Source organism: Balaenoptera borealis (genome assembly GCF_965194805.1).
Source record: "Balaenoptera borealis genome assembly, chromosome: 5".
NCBI lineage: Eukaryota > Metazoa > Chordata > Mammalia > Artiodactyla > Balaenopteridae > Balaenoptera > Balaenoptera borealis.
Window position 1 is genome coordinate 29,750,912 of NC_138862.1, and position 18,607 is coordinate 29,769,518.

The following is an 18,607-nucleotide window of genomic DNA, read 5'->3' on the forward strand; positions in this document are numbered from 1 at the left end:
CTTGTTTCAATTTCATTTGTTCAAATAACCCTACTTTTGAGGAAAATTTTTATATGGGTAAATTGTCAATTTAAAAATAAACAGTATAAACATACTCTACAACTTTTTTTTTGTCCTATTACACTAAACCAAAACAAGTTTACAGTAATAAAGTAGAACTTTATTGTCCTGGTTTACTGGCTTATGGTAATAAAGTTTACTAATTTTAGTAATATCATTTACTACTTTATGGTAATAAAATAGGACTACTTGTTCTACTTTATGATAATAAGAAAAGTAGCAAATTTACAATTCACAATGAATAGTTTTTTGTAGAGATTTTGCAAAAGCAGTCCATTTCCTTCATTTTAAATTTCTTTTAAAAAAATTCTTGAATGCATACTTGAATAACCTTAAAATGTCAGCTAGAAATTCAAATTATTCCTTATTTCTTTTCAATTGTATATGTGAGCTAAAAGTACATTCTGGAAATGTTTGAGTTTTACATTCAAATACAGAATCTAAATGGTAATAATATACAGTTTATTATTTATATTTTACTCACTTGGAATTCTCTTGATAGGCATTTTATGTTTTTGTAATGTGTAGTAGTGGTGGCTAGTTCTGGTGGCTTGTTCTCCTAGGCCAAATCACTTAACCTCCTTGAACATCAGTTCACTCATTTTAAAATGGAAGTAAAATTTATAATACTATCTCAGTGCATTGCAAAGCTCGAAAGAGATAACATAAATGAGTGATTTGGTCAATTATAAAGCAATATAAATTAGGTTAGAATAATCCACTGTGTTTTCTTCCACATGCATTTTCTCTGTAATTCTCTCAGAGTAATTTCCAGGTGTAGGGCTTCACACTGTATCTACCTGTGTACAGTTATGTTAGACCTGTATGGACTATGTATATCAGAATTCCCTGAGTTATGCATTTAAAAATGTAGGTGTACCTACCAAATCAGAATCTCTGGGGATGGCCCAGAAAACTAACAATACATTTAAATAAACTTTCCCGGTCATTTTTTACACCCATTTTTAAACCCATGCTTGGGAATTCCTGGTCTAAAGACTTATCAGTCACCTACTTTATTCTGCTTGTGTAGTCAGCTTCATTTTCGACAGCTTTCCAAACATTTGCATAGTTGAAAAAGTTACTGATTGAATATCTTGATTTCTTGTGACATGTTAAATAAACGTATGTTTTCAAAATGTGCTTTGATTGCTTCAGAATCCGAAAATTAAACATACTGTATCACTTTCTGTCACAAGCCTTCAGGGATTTTAAACTTCTACCTACAGTTTTGTCTCAACTGGCTCTATGGCCATGCAGACCTCTGTCTTCAATTCAGTTAATTGTCTTACAGTATCAAATCAGTCAGCCGTTTGTTATCTGGAATTCTGCTGGCCCCAGAAGGTCTTCATTCTTCTTATTACACATGAATAAATAATCGAGTTAGTGAACTTCTGATAGAATCTTATTTATGTTGCTTAACTGTTTGCATAATAACTTGTGCCATAAATAAGCTCATGCTTTTCAGATCTAACCCACAAATATTCTGTTGCTTCTAACTGTGTGACCTTCCACAGGTCCATTAATTTTATTTATTTATTTATTTATTTAATTTATTTATTTTTGGCTGCATTGGGTCTTCGTTACTGCGTGTGGGCTTTCTCTAGTTGTGGTGAGCGGGGGCTACTCTTCATTGTGGTGCGTGGGCTTCTCATTGCCGTGGCTTCTCTTATTGCGGAACATGGGCTCTAGGCATGCGCGCTTCAGTAGTTGTGGCTTGTGGGCTCTAGAGCACAGGCTCAGTAGTTGTGGCACACGGGCTTAGTTGCGCCGCGGCATGTGGGATCTTCCCGGAACCACGGCTTGAACCCGTGTCCCAAGCATTAGCAGGCGGATTCTTAACCACTGCGCCACCAGGGAAGCCCCATTTAATCTTTTTAAATTTCACTTTCTTCATACATAAAATGAGGGAAAGGATAGCAAATATAAAACAGTACAGTTCCTACATGGAGTGATTCCTAAATAAACATAAGCAATTATTGACATTATTGATGTTATTGTTATTGCTGTTAACAAATACATTTCGTTTTCAGAAATGGAGAAAGAGAAGGAAGGAGGTTTTCATGCAGGCTTTTGGGGATAAGTGTGGGTTTCAGAGGATTTTCAGAGGAAGGAAGAAGGGTTAAATCTTTCCAGGATGTGTTAGGATTGGTAACTTTTTATGACTGAGTTTTGAGGCCCCTCTGTTATTCATTTGGTCAATGCTGAAAGTTGCAAGACAGACTAACGTCTCAGCAGCTAACCGAGTGCACAAATGGGTTTGAAATCAAAGAATATTAGAATAACACAAGTCATAGGGGACCATTTGTTTCAACTCCTTCCATTTAAAGAAACTGAGGCTCAGAAGTGAGAGGAGAAAAAAATTTGCTCAGAGTCACAAGGGAGGTTTGAGAGAAGCTAGAGTTACCTGGGTCTCAGCTGTCCACGTCCAAGGTGCTGTCCACACCTCTAGACTCTGTCCATTTGATCTCCTTGTCCTCCTCTTCACAGCCATTGCAGCTATAATGGAAATATATTTCAGAGACAGAGCTGAACAACCTAGAATCATTAATCCTAACTTCATATATCTTTGATATTTTAAAAAATTTAATTGCTTCTATAATTTGAAACCTAAGAAGATTTTCAGAATTCTTTCTGTATACTGCTCTGTTGAGATTACTGCTAGAGTCATCATCTTTCTACACATTTGGCAATGAAATCCAATACTGTGCCCCTGCTACTAAATTTCTAATCACAGTAGCATTACTTAGTCTAGTCCCCAGAACCTGAATTTGTTAAATTTTCAAACAAAATCATTGCTTATTTTTCTGTTCTAAATATCTTTATCTTTTTGCTGGTAACATTACTTGTTACCAGTTTTTAATTAACTGAAGTCTATTTAAACCATTTTTCCTCATAACACTAACAAAGAGTATGTTAGATCTAGAATACTCAGAGAAGATTAAAATACAGGAGAGAGAAAACACACAGAAAAATATAGAAAAACAGATGAAAAATCGACTCCAGTATTACCATCATCACAAACTACAATTAAGGTATTGGTTTATTTCCTACCAGCTCTATTACAATAAATATGTTTGTATGTGCACAAATGTGCATTTAGAGTGCCCTGTATATACGTTATATATTACAGCTAAAATTAGGACTATATGTGTATATTTATGGACTATATAGATTTCTTAATTCCTGCATTATCATGGATACATCATAATTTATTTTTATAGACTTGCATTGCCATATATTTAGTTGATTTCCTAAATAACTACTTTTAAAAATTCTGTGATATACATTGGTGTTAATGGTCATGGGTATAATGGTAAAAATGATATGTCATTACTTTAATTAATTTTTATTAGATTTTAAGAAGATTGAACACATTTTGATACATTCATGAGCTGCTTGAATATGTAATTTTGTAAAATGTATGTTTATATTCTTCACTTGGTGTTCAATTGGGGTGTTCTTTTTCTTCATTAATAGTTCTTTATATATATAAATTCCTTTTCTACTTTACACTGAAAATATTTCCCTAAGTTTTTTTTTTTTGTCATTTGGCTAGTTTATAGTGTTTATGTTACAGAAGTTTTAAATTCACGTGCTGTGAAATCTAGTGGTCATACTTTATGGTTTCTTCCTTGGTTTTTATGCTAAAAAGTCATTCCTCAATCTGAGATCATGTACATATTAACTGTATTCTTCTTCTAGTTCACATAATTTTACTTTTAAGTGGAATGCTTTTTATATAACTGGAATCAAATAATTATCACAGCCATTATTTATTTTAAAATAGGTATCCTTAGGTATCATGGATAATAGAGTGTATTTCTGGGTGTTCCATTCTTTTTCATTAATCTATCTGTCACTTCTTGATTCAGTTTCATAGGCCTCTTTTTACTTGACTTATAATATAAATATAATTTTAATCCTGCCACCTTATTATCTGTAAATTTCATTCATTTTTCTTGTGCAATTTTCCCCTTCCCCAAGACATCTCATCAATCAAGATACAAAACATTTCTTGTGTCCAAAAAGGTAGCTTCTAGCAGTTAATCTGCTCCCTACCTCTGGCTCCGTACAACCCTGATCTGCTTTCTGACACTCTAGATTAGATATTCCTTTTCTAGAATTTCGTATACATGGAATTAAACAATATGTCCTTTTTCTGTTGTTATTTTATTATTTATTTATTTATTTAATTTAGTTTTTTATTGTGGTATAGTTGTTTTACAGTGTTGTGTTAGTTTCTACTGTACAGCGAAGTGGAGTTCCCTGTGCTATACAGCAGGTTCTTATTAGTTATCTATTTTATACATATTCGTGTATATATGTCAACCCAACCTCCCAATTCATCCCACCCCCCGCCGCCCGCTTTCCCCCCTTGGTGTCCATATGTTTGTTCTCTACATCTGTGTCTCTATTTCTGCCCTGCAAACCGGTTCATCTGTACCATTTTTCTAGGTTCCACATATATGTGTTAATATACGATATTTGTTTTTCTCTTTCTGACTTAATTCACTCTGTATGACAGTCTCTAGATTCACTTCACTCTGTATGACAGTCTCTGGATTCATCCATGTCTCTACCAATGACCCAATTTCGTTCCTTTTTATGGCTGAGTAATATTCCATTGTATATATGTACCACATCTTCTTTATCCATTCGTCTGTCGATGGGCATTTAGGTTGCTTCCATGTCCTGGCTATTGTAAATAGTGCTGCAGTGAACACTGGGGTGCATGTGTCTTTTTGAATTATGCTTTTCTCTGGGTATATGCCCAGTAGTGGGATTGCTGGGTCATGTGGTAATTCTATTTTTAGTTTTTTAAGGAACCTCCATGCTGTTCTCCATAGTGGCTGTATCAATTTACATTCCCACAAACAGTGCAAGGGGGAATATGTCTTTTTTTGTTTCTGGAGTCTTTTGCTCAGGGTGATGTTTATGAGACTCATCAAAGTTGTTGCATGTGTAATCAGCTTATTCCGTTTTATTGCTGGGTAGTATTACGACATGTAGATAATCCATAATTTGTTTATCTGGATTCCTCTTGATTGACATGTAGCTTTTTTCCAATTTGGGGCTTTTATGAAAAAGAACTACTATGAACTTGTTATACATGTTGTGGACAAATGTTTTCATTTCTTATGTGTAAACACCTAGAATTGAATGTTTGGGGTCATGTAAGTGTATATTTAACATTAGAAAAAATCTGCCAACTGTTTTGCCAAGTATTGTATCATTTTGTCATTTTCCTCAGCACTGTAGGATGCTTCAAGTTGCTCTATATCCTCCCAAATAGTTGGTTTTGTCAGTCTTTAAATTGTAGCCATTCTAGTGATTGTGTAGCAGTACAATTGTTTTGGTTTAATTTACATTTTCTTGATAACTGATGATGTTGAACATCATTTTTGAGCCTAGTGGCCATTAGACCATCTCTTGTGAAGTATCTTCAATTCTTTTGTCATTTTTTAAAAATCACATTTTCCTATTTTACATATATGTGTGTGTATACACACACATACAACATAACACACATATATTCAGGATACAGGTACTTTTTCAGGTGTATATTTTGCAAGCCTGCATATTCACATTCTTAACAGTGTCCTTTTAGGAGCAGACATCCTTCACTATGACAATTTCCAATTTATCACTTTTATGTAGCGTGCTTACTCTATTGTATCTGAAAAATCTTTGCTTACCTCAAGATTGTTAATATTTTCTCTCAGTATTTCACACACAAGGCTTGTTGCCTGCCAGAGAATGAAGCCAAATCAAAGCAAGCAGAGCTGAGAGAATGAGAAGGAGAAAGAACGGGTCTAACTTCTCTTTTACTCTAGAACTAGTTTAGCTCCACTGTAACTAAGTCTGACCCTTCTGGGGTCCCCACTGAATGTCCCTGATGTTCATTAAGGTTTTTCTACTCTGGATGGTCAGAACTTCAGTGTCTCCTAGCCTGATGTGACCTTTGGAATTGTTGAGCTTACAGCTCTTTGTGGAGTTTCACCCTATGCAGGCATAGGTTTGTCTCCAGCAACAGATTCAAGAGGACTCCTCTGCAGGGTTTTCAGCTCTGCCTCTGCATGGCTCCCTCCTTTGTGGCACACTGTGATACAAATCCTAGTTGCTTCAACTTCTTCAAACTCCTGTCTTTCTCCTCAACTTGGCAAAACCGCCATGCTTTGTTGGGTTCAACCTTCCTGCACTGAAGCCTGGAAACTGCCTCCAGGTAGAAAGGTATTAGGTATATGGTTCAAATCGTTTGTTTACCTTTTTTTAGCTATTATAGTCCTGTGCTTCTTGTTGTGCAGTGTCTAAACTTTTTTTTTTCATATATTTTATCGAGTGTTCTAGTTGTTTACAGAAGAAAAGCATGTCTGGAATAGTATCTATAAGGGCAGGAATTGGATTCTGTAAGATTTTTTGTTTGTTTTGTTTTAATTGTGGTAAAACATATATTAGAAATGACCATTTTAACCATTTTTAAGTGTACAGTTCAGTGGCATTAAGTACATTCACACTGTTGTACACCCATCACCACCACCCATCTCCAGAACATTTTCAGCTTCCCAAACTGAAAATATGTACCCCTTGAACTCCCCATTTCCCACTTTTCCCCAGCCCTTGGCAACCACTGTTCTACATTATGTTTTTATAAATTTGACTTCTTTAGGTACCTCATTTAAGTGGAATCATACAGCATTTGTATTTTTGTGACTGGCTTATTTCACTGAATATAACATATTCAAAGTTATTCCATGTTGTAACGTGTAAGAATTTCCTTCCTTTTCAAGGCTGAATAATATTCCATTGGATGTATATACCACGTTTTGTTTATCCATCCATCCTTTGATGGATATTTGGGTTGCTTCTACCTTTTGGCTATTGTGAATAATGTTGCTATGAACATGCATGTATAAAAATCTCTTTGAGTCTCTGCTTGCAATTCTTTTGGATATATACCCAGAAGTGGAGTTTCTGGATTATGTAGTAATTCTATTTTTAATTGTTTGAGGCACCACCATAACATTTCCACAGCAGCTGAAACGTTTCAGCAATGCACAAGGGTTCTATTTCTCCACATTCTTGCCAAGAGTTGTTTCCTCGTTTTTTGTTTGTTTGTTTGCTTTTGATAGTAGCCATCCTAATGGGTTTGAAGTGAGTGTTGTCTCTTTTCTTCATTGTTTTTAATTTATTTTTTGTTCTGACACATTTTGATCTCCATCTCATTTTCTCTTGTGTATATTCTATAGATTATTTTGTTTGTGTTTATCATGGGGATTACATATAACATCTAAAGTTATGACAATTTATCTTAAATTGATACTAACTTAACTCCAATTAAGACAATAAAGACTTCAGTAAAATCTTAACTTTCACATAAAATACTTGTTTTGCCGAAAGCCTGCTTTCAGTTTTAAGGTTCGTTGAATTCACTGGCAAAATAACCACTCGTTTCACACAAATAAACAGCTTTAATCAACTCTTTAATGAAAGGTGATTTAACTTAATTTTAATATGCAATCATTAGAAGGAAAGGAGTAAGAATATTACAGAAACATAACAGGGTATACATCACCAAACTGGGCCAACACCTACTTCCAGATCCAAACAGCAGCTGCGAAGTCCCGGGTGACAGCAATCTGGAGCCCCAGTTGGGAAGGGTCCAGGGTGGTGTATCCACCCCATGGGTGAGACTTCAGATTGGAGTTCTGGGGGCTTCTGTTTATAATTCCAGGCCGCAAACTGATATCATCAGTTCGCGTGCAAAAATGCAGCTCTGGATTCACTTTAACAATGCTGTTGGTTTCACCATGTGAGTCGCAAGGTTTTCCAGATCCTGGGGGACTGGCCAGGTCTCCAGGGCTCAAGAAATTCCAAGACCCACTCCCTTTCTTATCGTAAGTGCCTTTTGACTTGCTAGCAGCAATTGTTAAGTGTGCAAGCAGGCGCGCAGCCCAGGAAGGGTCACAGGTCCGGCAGAGGCCTGCTTCTGCCTCTGAAGCCTGAACAATACTACTTTACTAGTTTTCCCAACAATACTCTACTCCTTTAAGCTCTGCTTCCCTCACTTTATGTTACTGATGACACAGTTATATCTTTATATATTGCATACCCATTAACATAGATTTATAATTATTTCTATGCATTTGTCTTTTAAATCCTGTGGAAAATAAAAAGAGTTACAAATCAAAATTTCAGTAATATTGATTTTTGTATTTGTTCATAATTCGCCTTTACCAGAGAACTTTATATTTTCATATGACTTCAAGTTATTGTCTAACACTCTTTCTTTTCAACTTGAGGGCTCCCATTAGCGTTTCATATAGATCAGTTATAGTGATAATGAACTCCTCTGCTCTTGTTTGTCTGGGGATGTCTTTATTTCTCTCTCATTTTTGAAGAAAAGTTTTACTGGATATAGAATTCTAGGTTGAAAGTTTTCCTCTTTAACCACTCTAAATATATTATCTTACTGCTTCTGGCTTGCAAAGTTTCTGCTGAGAAATCCACTGATAATCTTATTGGGGATTCCTGTAAGTATCTGATGCCTAGAACTTTATTTTTCTTTCTGTTCCTATAATCTACCCGAGTTGAGTCAGTTCGATGTTCTTTAAGAGTTTTACAATACACTAGTTTAACTTTTTTGTATCATTGGAAAAGTTTTGTTTTTATTTTCTTTACCTAATATTAATATTGCTGATGAAATTGATTATATGATGTCACAATAAAGCTAAACAAAACAAAACAAAATAAAAACCCAGACCCTCAGTGGCATTTGAGGTAATGCAGTTATTACTCACATTTATGGAGTCTGGTGGGAATTGGGTCGGCACTGCTTTTCTTTGTTGGGTTTGCTGGCAGGTTTGGCTGTTGACTGACTGTCAATCAGCTGGGGAGACTGACACAACTTAGCTCTTTTACACCTGTCCTTACTTTTCTAGCAGGCCAGACCTGGGGTATTTTCACGGTGATGGCAGAAGTGTGGGAGGCCCAGCCCTAACGTGCAAGCCCAGTTCAGCATCTGCTTGCATTATGTCTACCAATGTCCTATTTTCCAGGGCAAGCTCTACTATTTGCACCCATATCAGGAAGTGGGGCAAATCACCCCGCTTATCATGGGAATACCTCAAAGTTACAAGACAAATGGCATGGACTCAGGAAAGAGTGATGAATTGGAGCCATCATTGCAATCTAGTATATCAACCTAGTTTCCTTTTATTTTATTTGTGTAGAATATACCTACCTCTCCATTAAAATTTCCCATGTACTTCTTTAAATAATTTATAGATAAGTTTCTTTTTTTATGAAAGCTGATTTTTTTTTGTTTTTTAATAGGAAGGCTTTATTACAGTTACATAATTGTTTATATATCATATATATCTTTTTCTCTTGTGTAATTGTATCATTTTGTTTTATGCTTTCTACTTTCTATATTTTTCATTTTCGTTGTGTCTTTTGTATATATACACTGTTGCTATACTTTTATATTATTTAGTGTGTAGAAATTTATGTGTACTGTTTTATATAGTGTAATGGTTAACAGTTTTCAATATTTTTTAAAACCCATACTTATCTATTTATTGAATTTTTTTAAATTGACATATTTTGAATCCCCCAGTTAAGGAATTTTTGTACCACACTTACTTTCTCTATACCCCTTTTAACCTACATTCCCATTTTATTAGCATATTGACTTATACTAAATATTCTTATTAAACATTTGAACAAGAATAACTTCTGATATTGCTTTTTTTTTTTACTCAGTTTTATGCTGTTTACACTTATATTGGTGTCTAACTTGTTTCTATGCTCACTTTCATTCTTTTTATACTGTTAGTTTTTATGGATCTTGTCTTCAATAAATCTACCATTTACTTAACAGTAATGATGTCAGGAACTGTACTTAGTCAATTATGGGTGGTATACTTTAGGAAGAATATAAAATTATTAGGCCACAAACTTTTGCACTTATAATCTTCATTTATTACACTTTTATCTGTCTGATGTATTGTTTTGGAAGACAAATCTGAAGTCACCATAACTTCATTCTTCTATTTGTACCTGGATTTTCTGCTTTGATATTTTTAGGATATTTTTTCTTTCATTGAAACCAAAACTGGGTTCTAGGAGGTCTCTTGGTGAGTCTGATGAACTGATTTTCTCTAGGTCATGCTGAGCCTTTTTCAGCTTGCACACACTGGTATGCAATTATTTCCTTAGTTGTTTTAACCTCTCTCTCCCCAATTCCTCCCCCACCTGCCAGGGGAACATTGATGATTTTTAATTTGATTCATTATTTCCTATCCCATATCTGTGTTTACCTTCATAATTTAAATATCTTTCTTCCTTCATTTTCTTACTATAAGGTGAGATTTCCAGGTTTTAACATCTATAAAGTGAATTTTTAGTCTGCAGTTGCATTTTTACTTTTCCTGAAGTGGAGTATCTTGTTATTCCATTTTATCAGTTTGTTTTTGGCTGCGCCACATGCGGGATTTTAGTTCCCTGACCAGGGATCAAACCTGTGACCCCTGCAGTGGAACGCAGAGTCCTAACCACTGGACTGCCAGGGAATTTCCTCGTTATTCCATTTTAAACTTAGCCTATTGTTTTTCGCCTCAATAAATTTTCTCTTAGTGGCCTCCTGTTTTTGAGATGTGGTTTTTCTTGCATTCTAATGAGGGTGCTAAAGAGTTTTCTGCTATTACTTCTGGATCCTGGTAATAGGCCATAGACTTTTCTGTTGAATGTTTTAAGTTATTTCTTTCCCTTATTTTATCACAGAGATTCCATTGTTTATTCCTCATTACTCATTCCAGGGCCAGGTAAAATCTACCTTGGCTTGGAGTGGACCAGCAGTTTGGATGTATCAATTGCATTTAGACTTCTCAGAGTTCCAGCTGGTAGGAAGGTGGATAAGCACAATTCCCTACACAATTTGTACTGTGTAGTAAGCACTGATATTGCACTGAGGTTTATTTCTCCTCTCCACCTCCGCATTCCTTTGTACTTAGAACAAATGAAGTATCAAAGTTTTTCACTTGTCCAAGTATCTCTCAGCTGTTAATCTGAGAATTGAATGCAGGTCTTGCTTCTTCTTCACTGCCTTCGTCCTTTATCTTCTTCTAAATAATTGTGACAATGTCACAGATATAATTTCCAAACTAGATTGATGGCAACTACTGCATATTATTATGGATTTACCAAATATATCTACATATAAAATATATATGTGTAGTTTTAAATATATATTTATATATGTTAAAATAAACATTTAAATGTATCAAATACCTATATATGTAGTGGCTTAAGCACATCATTATTTCTGGGCATTTAAATCACTTCTATTTCTCCAGTATTAAAATAATGTATATTCATTTTTCACATGTGTTCAGACTATTTTCTTGGGATAAATTCTTAGAAGTCTAATTACTGGCATAAACACTACTAACATTTTTGTGCATTTTTGATATATATTGACAAATTGTTTTCCCAAATCTTCTTACCAAGTTAAATTTCCAGAAGCAGTATGAGCATATATTCTCATTAAAAATTCTTTTTGAGATTATATGCTTATTTTGGAAAAAAAAACACAATTCTTAAAAACTATGAAAAGAAAATAAAAAGCAGCCGTGTTTCACTGCCTAGTAATGACTATTGCTGTTGGTTTGGCTTAGTTATTTCATTTTCTGCTCTACTTCTTTCTAGGATGGATGGATGGATAGATATGTAGGTATGTAGGTAGATAGACAAATAGGATGCACACATTGATGAAATTCTATATGATGATAATTAAGGTGTTTTAGATTTTTGTGTGATTATGCATAACCCTCTGATTAATGTCTTTATATTTTTTAGAGTTTTTTTTTGTATTGGAGGATAGTTGATTTAATGTCTTTATATTTAATACAAATTATTTATTTCATTAATGTAAATCCTAGAAAGAAAATTAGGAAGAGTAAATATTTTTAAGATTATGTCTGTGTAGTATACACTTAGACACATATAAAATTTCAAAAGGATGTGTCAACTTATGCTCTCAGCATCCATGTATATGAATATTTGTTACAAATTTACCCTTCTAAGTATTATGTACTTAAAGGATTTTATCATTTTGTTTAATTTGATAGGAAAAAAATGATATATTTTTTGTTTTGATTGTGTTTATTTGATTACTAGTCAGGTAAAATATTTTTTTCCAATGCTTATTATCCATACCTAAATATTCTTCTGTAAATTTATTTTTTAATTCTTTAAAATTTTTGGCTGCGATGGGTCTTCGTTGCCGTGCACAGGCTTTCTCTAGTTGTGGCGAGCAGGGGCTACTCTACGTTGCGGTGCGTGCCTTTCTCATTGCAGTGGCTTCTCTTGCTGTGTAGCATGGGCTCTACGCACGTGAGCTTCAGTAGTTGTGGCTCGAGGGCTCTAGAGCGCAGGCTCAGTAGTTGTGGCGCACGGGCTTAGCTGCTTCCTGGCATGTGGGATCTTCCCGGACCAGGGCTCGAACCCATGTCCCCTGCATTGGCAGGTGGATTCTTAACCACTGCGCCACCAGGGAAGTCCCTGTAAAATTTCTGTTAAAGTTCGTAGTCAATTTATGGGCTTTTATTGGTGTGTATAGCAATTTCCGTATTAACAATATTAACGATTTTAATCACACGGTTGCTATTTTGTACAGATAAAAATTAATTCTTAATTTTTAGCCAACCACATTTATTTCTATATTTCATTGTAAATTTTGAATACATCTAGTTCAAAAAGGTCTATTTAAGTAATCAGCGAATTACTTAAAACATTGTAGTTGCTCAGAAAATTATGTTAAAATGCTAATAAAGTGAAAACCTCCCCACCCTCCAAGTTCAATTTTTTTCTTTGCAACAGCAACAGGAATCGAATCAAATACTATTCCAATACTCAGCTTGACTGACTTCTTTTTTTTATTTCAGAGAATAAAGGACCATGCCTTAAATTCTCTCGGCTAAGTTTAAAGGATTCCTTCAGAGATCTGTTTAATCCCAAAATGGAGATATTTTTGATATTGTATACAAGGAACAACCCGAGCTGTGCTGAGTCACTGTTTGAGCAGGATAACTCACTTAATGTTAAATTCAACCCAAGAAAGAAAACAGTCTGGCTTATTCATGGATACAGACCAATGGGCTCCACTCCACCATGGCTTCAGAACTTTGTGAGAATTTTGTTGGACCAAGACGATATAAATATAATTGTAGTAGACTGGAACCGAGGTGCTACAACTTTTTTTTACAGTAGAGCAGTTAAAAATACCAGAAAAGTTGCTGTGAGTTTGAGTAGGTACATTCAGAATCTTTTGGTAAGTCTGGAATTTTATGTGTTATATGTTATACAATATACAGTATGTTATATAATACTGCAAAGTGGTAATAAAATACCATTTTCCTGTAGCATTTAGAATTACTGCATTGATATGCTAACGTATGCAGCCATCTTTTCTTTGTGTAAGGATAATTCTATACCTAGACGTGACCTTATTTTTTAAAAATTATCTTAAGGACTCAATTATTGTGTTTTATCTTAAAATCTTTTAAGATTTTTGTTTTTTTATACTTCAGGATAATGTAGTGATTCTATGTGCACAGAGGGGATAAACTATATAATCATTAGATTTTTTTAGATATATTTTCTAAGGTATGTCTAAAATGTTTCAAATTAATCAAGTGTGCGTTGGTAAAAGTGAGGGGAAAACAGCTTGAAAAGTAGCATACTTTTGCCAACAGTGGAGGCAGGTCTCAGTTCCATTTAGGTTTATCCAGCATTTAGGTCCAGGGTTGGGACGAGTCAAATTCAGGCCAGTTCTAGGTCATCTATAGTCTGATTGATCTTTGACTGCTAAGTCAATACATATGAAGATCCATGTCTGTTCTAGAGGGAGGTGGTAGTGGCGGCACTTGAGAGAAAGAAGGGTGATATATGATTTGGGGACATTCTTGAGCTTGAAATCGCCTTTGAGTTGTGTTGTGCTGAACTTCCAAGCCTCTGCTGGAATCGAGCAAGCGTCATAGATCCAAGAAGCAGTTGCACATAGTGGTTGGAGTCAGACTGGAGGGGTTCAAAGACTACCAAATCCATATCATCTGTGTGAGTTGGAGCAATTGCTTAACTATTCTGCCTCATTTCCTTGTCTATACATTTGGGATAACAAAGCTTTCTAACAATATTTTATTTAAGTATTAAATGAAATTAATTCTTAACCAGCACTTGGCATATAATAACCATTGAATAAAATCAGCTATCATTATTATTTTTACATCCTCAAATTTAGACAAAACCAAACCATGCCTCTGGAGACAGAAGAAGTAATTGATTCACCTGTTCTTACTGATAGTCTATAAATTGCATAATTGATTTTTCCTTTTAGCAGTGGTCTTTTCTCTAATTAATAAATATGTACCTCAAAGTATGGAACATGTGAATGTTAAATAGAGAAATTTAGGAAAATTGTAGTATTAGATTTCTAACAGTGCTTTTGCTTGCAAAGTCTCCATATTAAGGAGAAGGGATGAAAAGTTCAGTAGCACTGAAGTTGAGAGTGATACTCCCTGGAGGTTCCAGGCATTGGTCTGAGAAATTTGAAGAAAATTATCATTCTGTGCCTGGAAAACCTGAATCTAGTTTCTCATTAGAGTAAATGTTCCACATCTTTCTGTAAGCCATTGGATGTGTCACTGTGTAGAATGGACCATGACCTGCTTCCTGAGAGTGTGGTAGAAGGAATTCTTCCTCATTTAAGCTCCTAATGCCCCCATCCCCCTCTCCTGGGCTGAGACTCTAGAAGGTGTTCAAAACTTGGGCTTGGGGCTTCCCTGGTGGCACAGTGGTTGAGAATCTGCCTGCTAATGCAGGGGACACGGGTTTGAGCCCTGGTCTGGGAAGATCCCACATGCCGCGGAGCAACTAGGCCCGTGAGCCACAGTTACTGAACCTGCGCGTCTGGAGCCTGTGCTCCGCAACAAGAGAGGCCGCGATAGTGAGAGGCCCGCGCACTGCGATGAAGAGTGGCCCCTGCTTGCCACAACTAGAGAAAGCCCTAGCACAGAAACGAAGACCCAACATAGCAATCAATCAATAAATCTTTAAAAAACAAAAAAACAAGAAAAAAAAAAAAAAACGGGCTTGGAAGATCAGACTCCATTACTCTCCAGCTTGTGTTGGGGGAAATCACTTAAAATCTCTGAGTCTCATTTTATCATCTCCAGAGTAAGGATGATTTTTCACACGGTTTGGTCTTCCTAAAGTTTTTGACACAATCTACAGATAAAAAAGGGAGGTAGATTAGTTTATATTTTGGAGTTGAACAGACCTGGATTTCAAGTCTTTTTCCCTTATAGTAATAAGTATATGAGAGTTTGGGCAACTCATTATCAAAGCGTATTTATCCAGCATTTAGTAGGTGCTGGGGAAAGTTTTAGGCAATAGGATAAAAATATGTAACTCATAGGACTATTGTGAATATTACATATGAGATTTAAAAAACACATACCAAGGTAGCTAGCACAAAGTAAGTTTTGTTATTATTACAAAATGCTTTATTAATTAAATGTATTATTTTGCATATGCTATTCTAGATAAAAATGACAACGTTTTCTAAATTTTTAAATAAAAATTTAATGGTATTAAAACTGTGTACAGAAAAATCAGATATTTTATGGAAAAAGTTGAACAAAGATATAGTTATTTGAAATTATAAAATCCCATTCCCTGTCTCCCAGAAATGGATTAAACCAGAAAAAATAATGAATTTTAGAATATTGATGCAACAGGCATAATTTGTGATTTTCTGAAATGAAAACTGTAACATTGTATTTTGAATTGCAGAAGCATGGAGCATCTCTTGATAATTTTCATTTCATAGGTGTGAGCTTAGGGGCTCATATTAGTGGATTTGTTGGAAAGATATTTCATGGTCAAGTTGGAAGAATAACAGGTAAAATATTTTTGACAAAATTAATATTTTAGTATACTTTTAAGCATCAGAAGTTATTACTTTATTTAACATTTAACAGGGGCAATATTTAAGGAAAGGAAATGATGCACAAACTTTTTTTTTCTATATTATATTCAAATGCTGATCTTTGTTTGGTTAGACTCTTACGTCTTACTTATTTCTTAACCAAACTTAAGTTACCCATATAGAAATGGGAGGAAAATGATTAATTTCTGCAGTCCCATATGAATTTTAAGGACACATTATTGTAACAATCCTAAGGAAAGTTTGGCCCATTAAGTGTAAAACTTTTTTCATGTATTAACTAAGAAGATAACCTATTACCATGTACTTAAATTTTAGAAACTTTAATGTATTTTAATTCTTTTAACAATTTTACTTGAACACTAGAAGGGAGAATCAGCAGTTGATATCCATGCCTGAGGGATTCTGGACTCCAGCTCTCCTTGTATTTCCTTGACAAGGTTACTGCATCCACAAAGCTTAGTAACCAAATAATGCTGACATGGACATTCAGGCTTCCCTTTAGGAATGGTGGTGATTTTAAAACTAGAAGGATAGTATCCCTCCCCAGTTAATTTAGCTTTTTAGAATTATTGAGATCTATTCCCATAGATGATTTATAATAATTTCAAATGTTAATACTAGAGTCTTAAGTTAACAAAGGGGGAGGGTAGAGGTGAATAACTTGTTTAGATATTTAGGATCTTTACAAACCTTAAGTATACCTTACTTACTTTGATCAGTTTTAACTTGATTCTCATTATATGGATGTGAAAGTTGAGGTTAACTGAATGAATGCAGGAGGGTCAAAAAGTTAGTAACAGCTAAGCCAGGATTTATACAAACGTCTCTAGCATCCAAAGCCCATTCTCTTTCAACCACCATACTAGCTCAATTTGATCTGCTGGTAATCCTACTTTATTTTAAGGTGTGTTGATTCACATATTAGTCTAGTTTGAATGGTTCCACATGCCAAGCAATCATCAAGGTTTAAAAAGCCAGCAAATGCAGTGGTTCTACATCAGAACAATTTATAGGAAGAGAGAAGTTTCTGCCTCATTCAGTCATGTGGGCCAAATAAACTAGGGATAACAGAAGGTACTGAGATAAAGCAATATTGTATTTTACTTTTTAAGATGATTGTTGCCCTATTGCATAGATGTTCTCAAGGCGTTGCATTTCATGTCCGCCTCACCTTTTTTGACACACTGCAGTAGGTCATGAGCTTCAAATTTTTATTTAGAATTTCAAGTACACCAGAAATAATATCTGTATTTTATGAAACTTTTAATATATTTTTCTTATGTGTATGCGGGAAACTTTTGTGAGAAATGAATGATAAGCTAATAATAAATATGTTTTATTCCAAGCTCAAATTGCACTTAACATTTTAGACCTATAGAGAGATCCAGGATGAGATGGTGCAGAACGAAGCTCAAGACAGGACCAGGATAGTATTTATTATTTCCCCTCCTCAGCAGTAGTAGTAGTTACTTTCTATTAAATAGAGATTTACTATCAGTGTATTCCTAATTACTTCTTAAGTAAAAATGCTAAAAGACCCCACAGTATTTTGCCTAGGCATCTGTAGTGTGGCTTAACACTACATCATTGATGAACTCTGAAGACTGGAAAAAAGATTATTCAAATAAAGAAGATACTTGCTATTCATCTAATTTCATTTATTGTTAGATTTGTTTTTGGACAGGTTTAAGCTAAAACTGTATAGGCTCATTATGTTTATAATGTAATAATAATGCAAGCATATGATCTACTGAACTCTGTAGTATGACTTGATTTATAGATTAATAGCTTCTTTCTTGAATTTCAGGTCTTGACCCTGCTGGACCACAATTCTCTGGAAAACCATCAAAGGGCAAATTAGATTACACTGATGCAAATATTGTGGATGTCATACACACTGATACCAATGGTAACAATGTAGGATTTATTGCTTAATTATTTGAAAATGGAAAAGGAGATGTAGACACTGGGGAAGAGGAAAACTTAATAAGAGAGAGTAGTGGATGATGTGATAAGACTGTAATTCTATAATGATTATATCTCCCACAAGCAACATTTCTTGGAGTTAGTGATAACCTGTGGTGTCCAATGGAACTCTTTGCCTTCAGCTTTCCTCCTTCAGGTTTCAAGAACTGTCATGTCATCCTAAAAAAACTGAAATTTGATAAAAAAATATACTTCATCCTTTTCATGCTATTAACAATTTTATTGATTTGATTACAACTTCCCTCATGCTTAATGTTCCTGATGCATTTAGATTACCATTCTCTCTTCTCATTTTATCACTTTGTTGTATGTCAACTCAAACTGAGCACAGATCTTCAGGCACAGAGAGAGTACTTTTCCCTAAAGATTTTTAATTATTTTCCTCAAAATGTCTAACCGACTATTGATTGTTTTGGCCAGAGTGCATTGGACAGACACTTTCAGGTAATATTTTAGATGGCCCAGATCCCCTTCCTGAATTGAAACTGATGGTACTAATATTTATTGAGTACTTCCTATATACCAGGCACTTCAAGTTCTTTATGTGAA

At 34.7% G+C, this 18,607-nt stretch overlaps 1 protein-coding gene across 1 annotated transcript in view; it reads left to right on the forward strand.

Annotated features, from left to right (window-relative positions):
* The window catches only part of LIPI (lipase I), a 100,165-nt gene that overhangs the window by 5,643 nt on the left and 75,915 nt on the right, over window positions 1-18,607 (forward strand). The window contains exons 2-4 of the mRNA XM_082391948.1: window positions 13,008-13,393; window positions 15,916-16,024; window positions 17,880-17,981. Of these exons, the coding sequence (XP_082248074.1) occupies window positions 13,082-13,393; window positions 15,916-16,024; window positions 17,880-17,981 (523 nt within the window). The 5' untranslated portion in view covers window positions 13,008-13,081. The remainder of the gene's footprint in view (window positions 1-13,007; window positions 13,394-15,915; window positions 16,025-17,879; window positions 17,982-18,607) is intronic.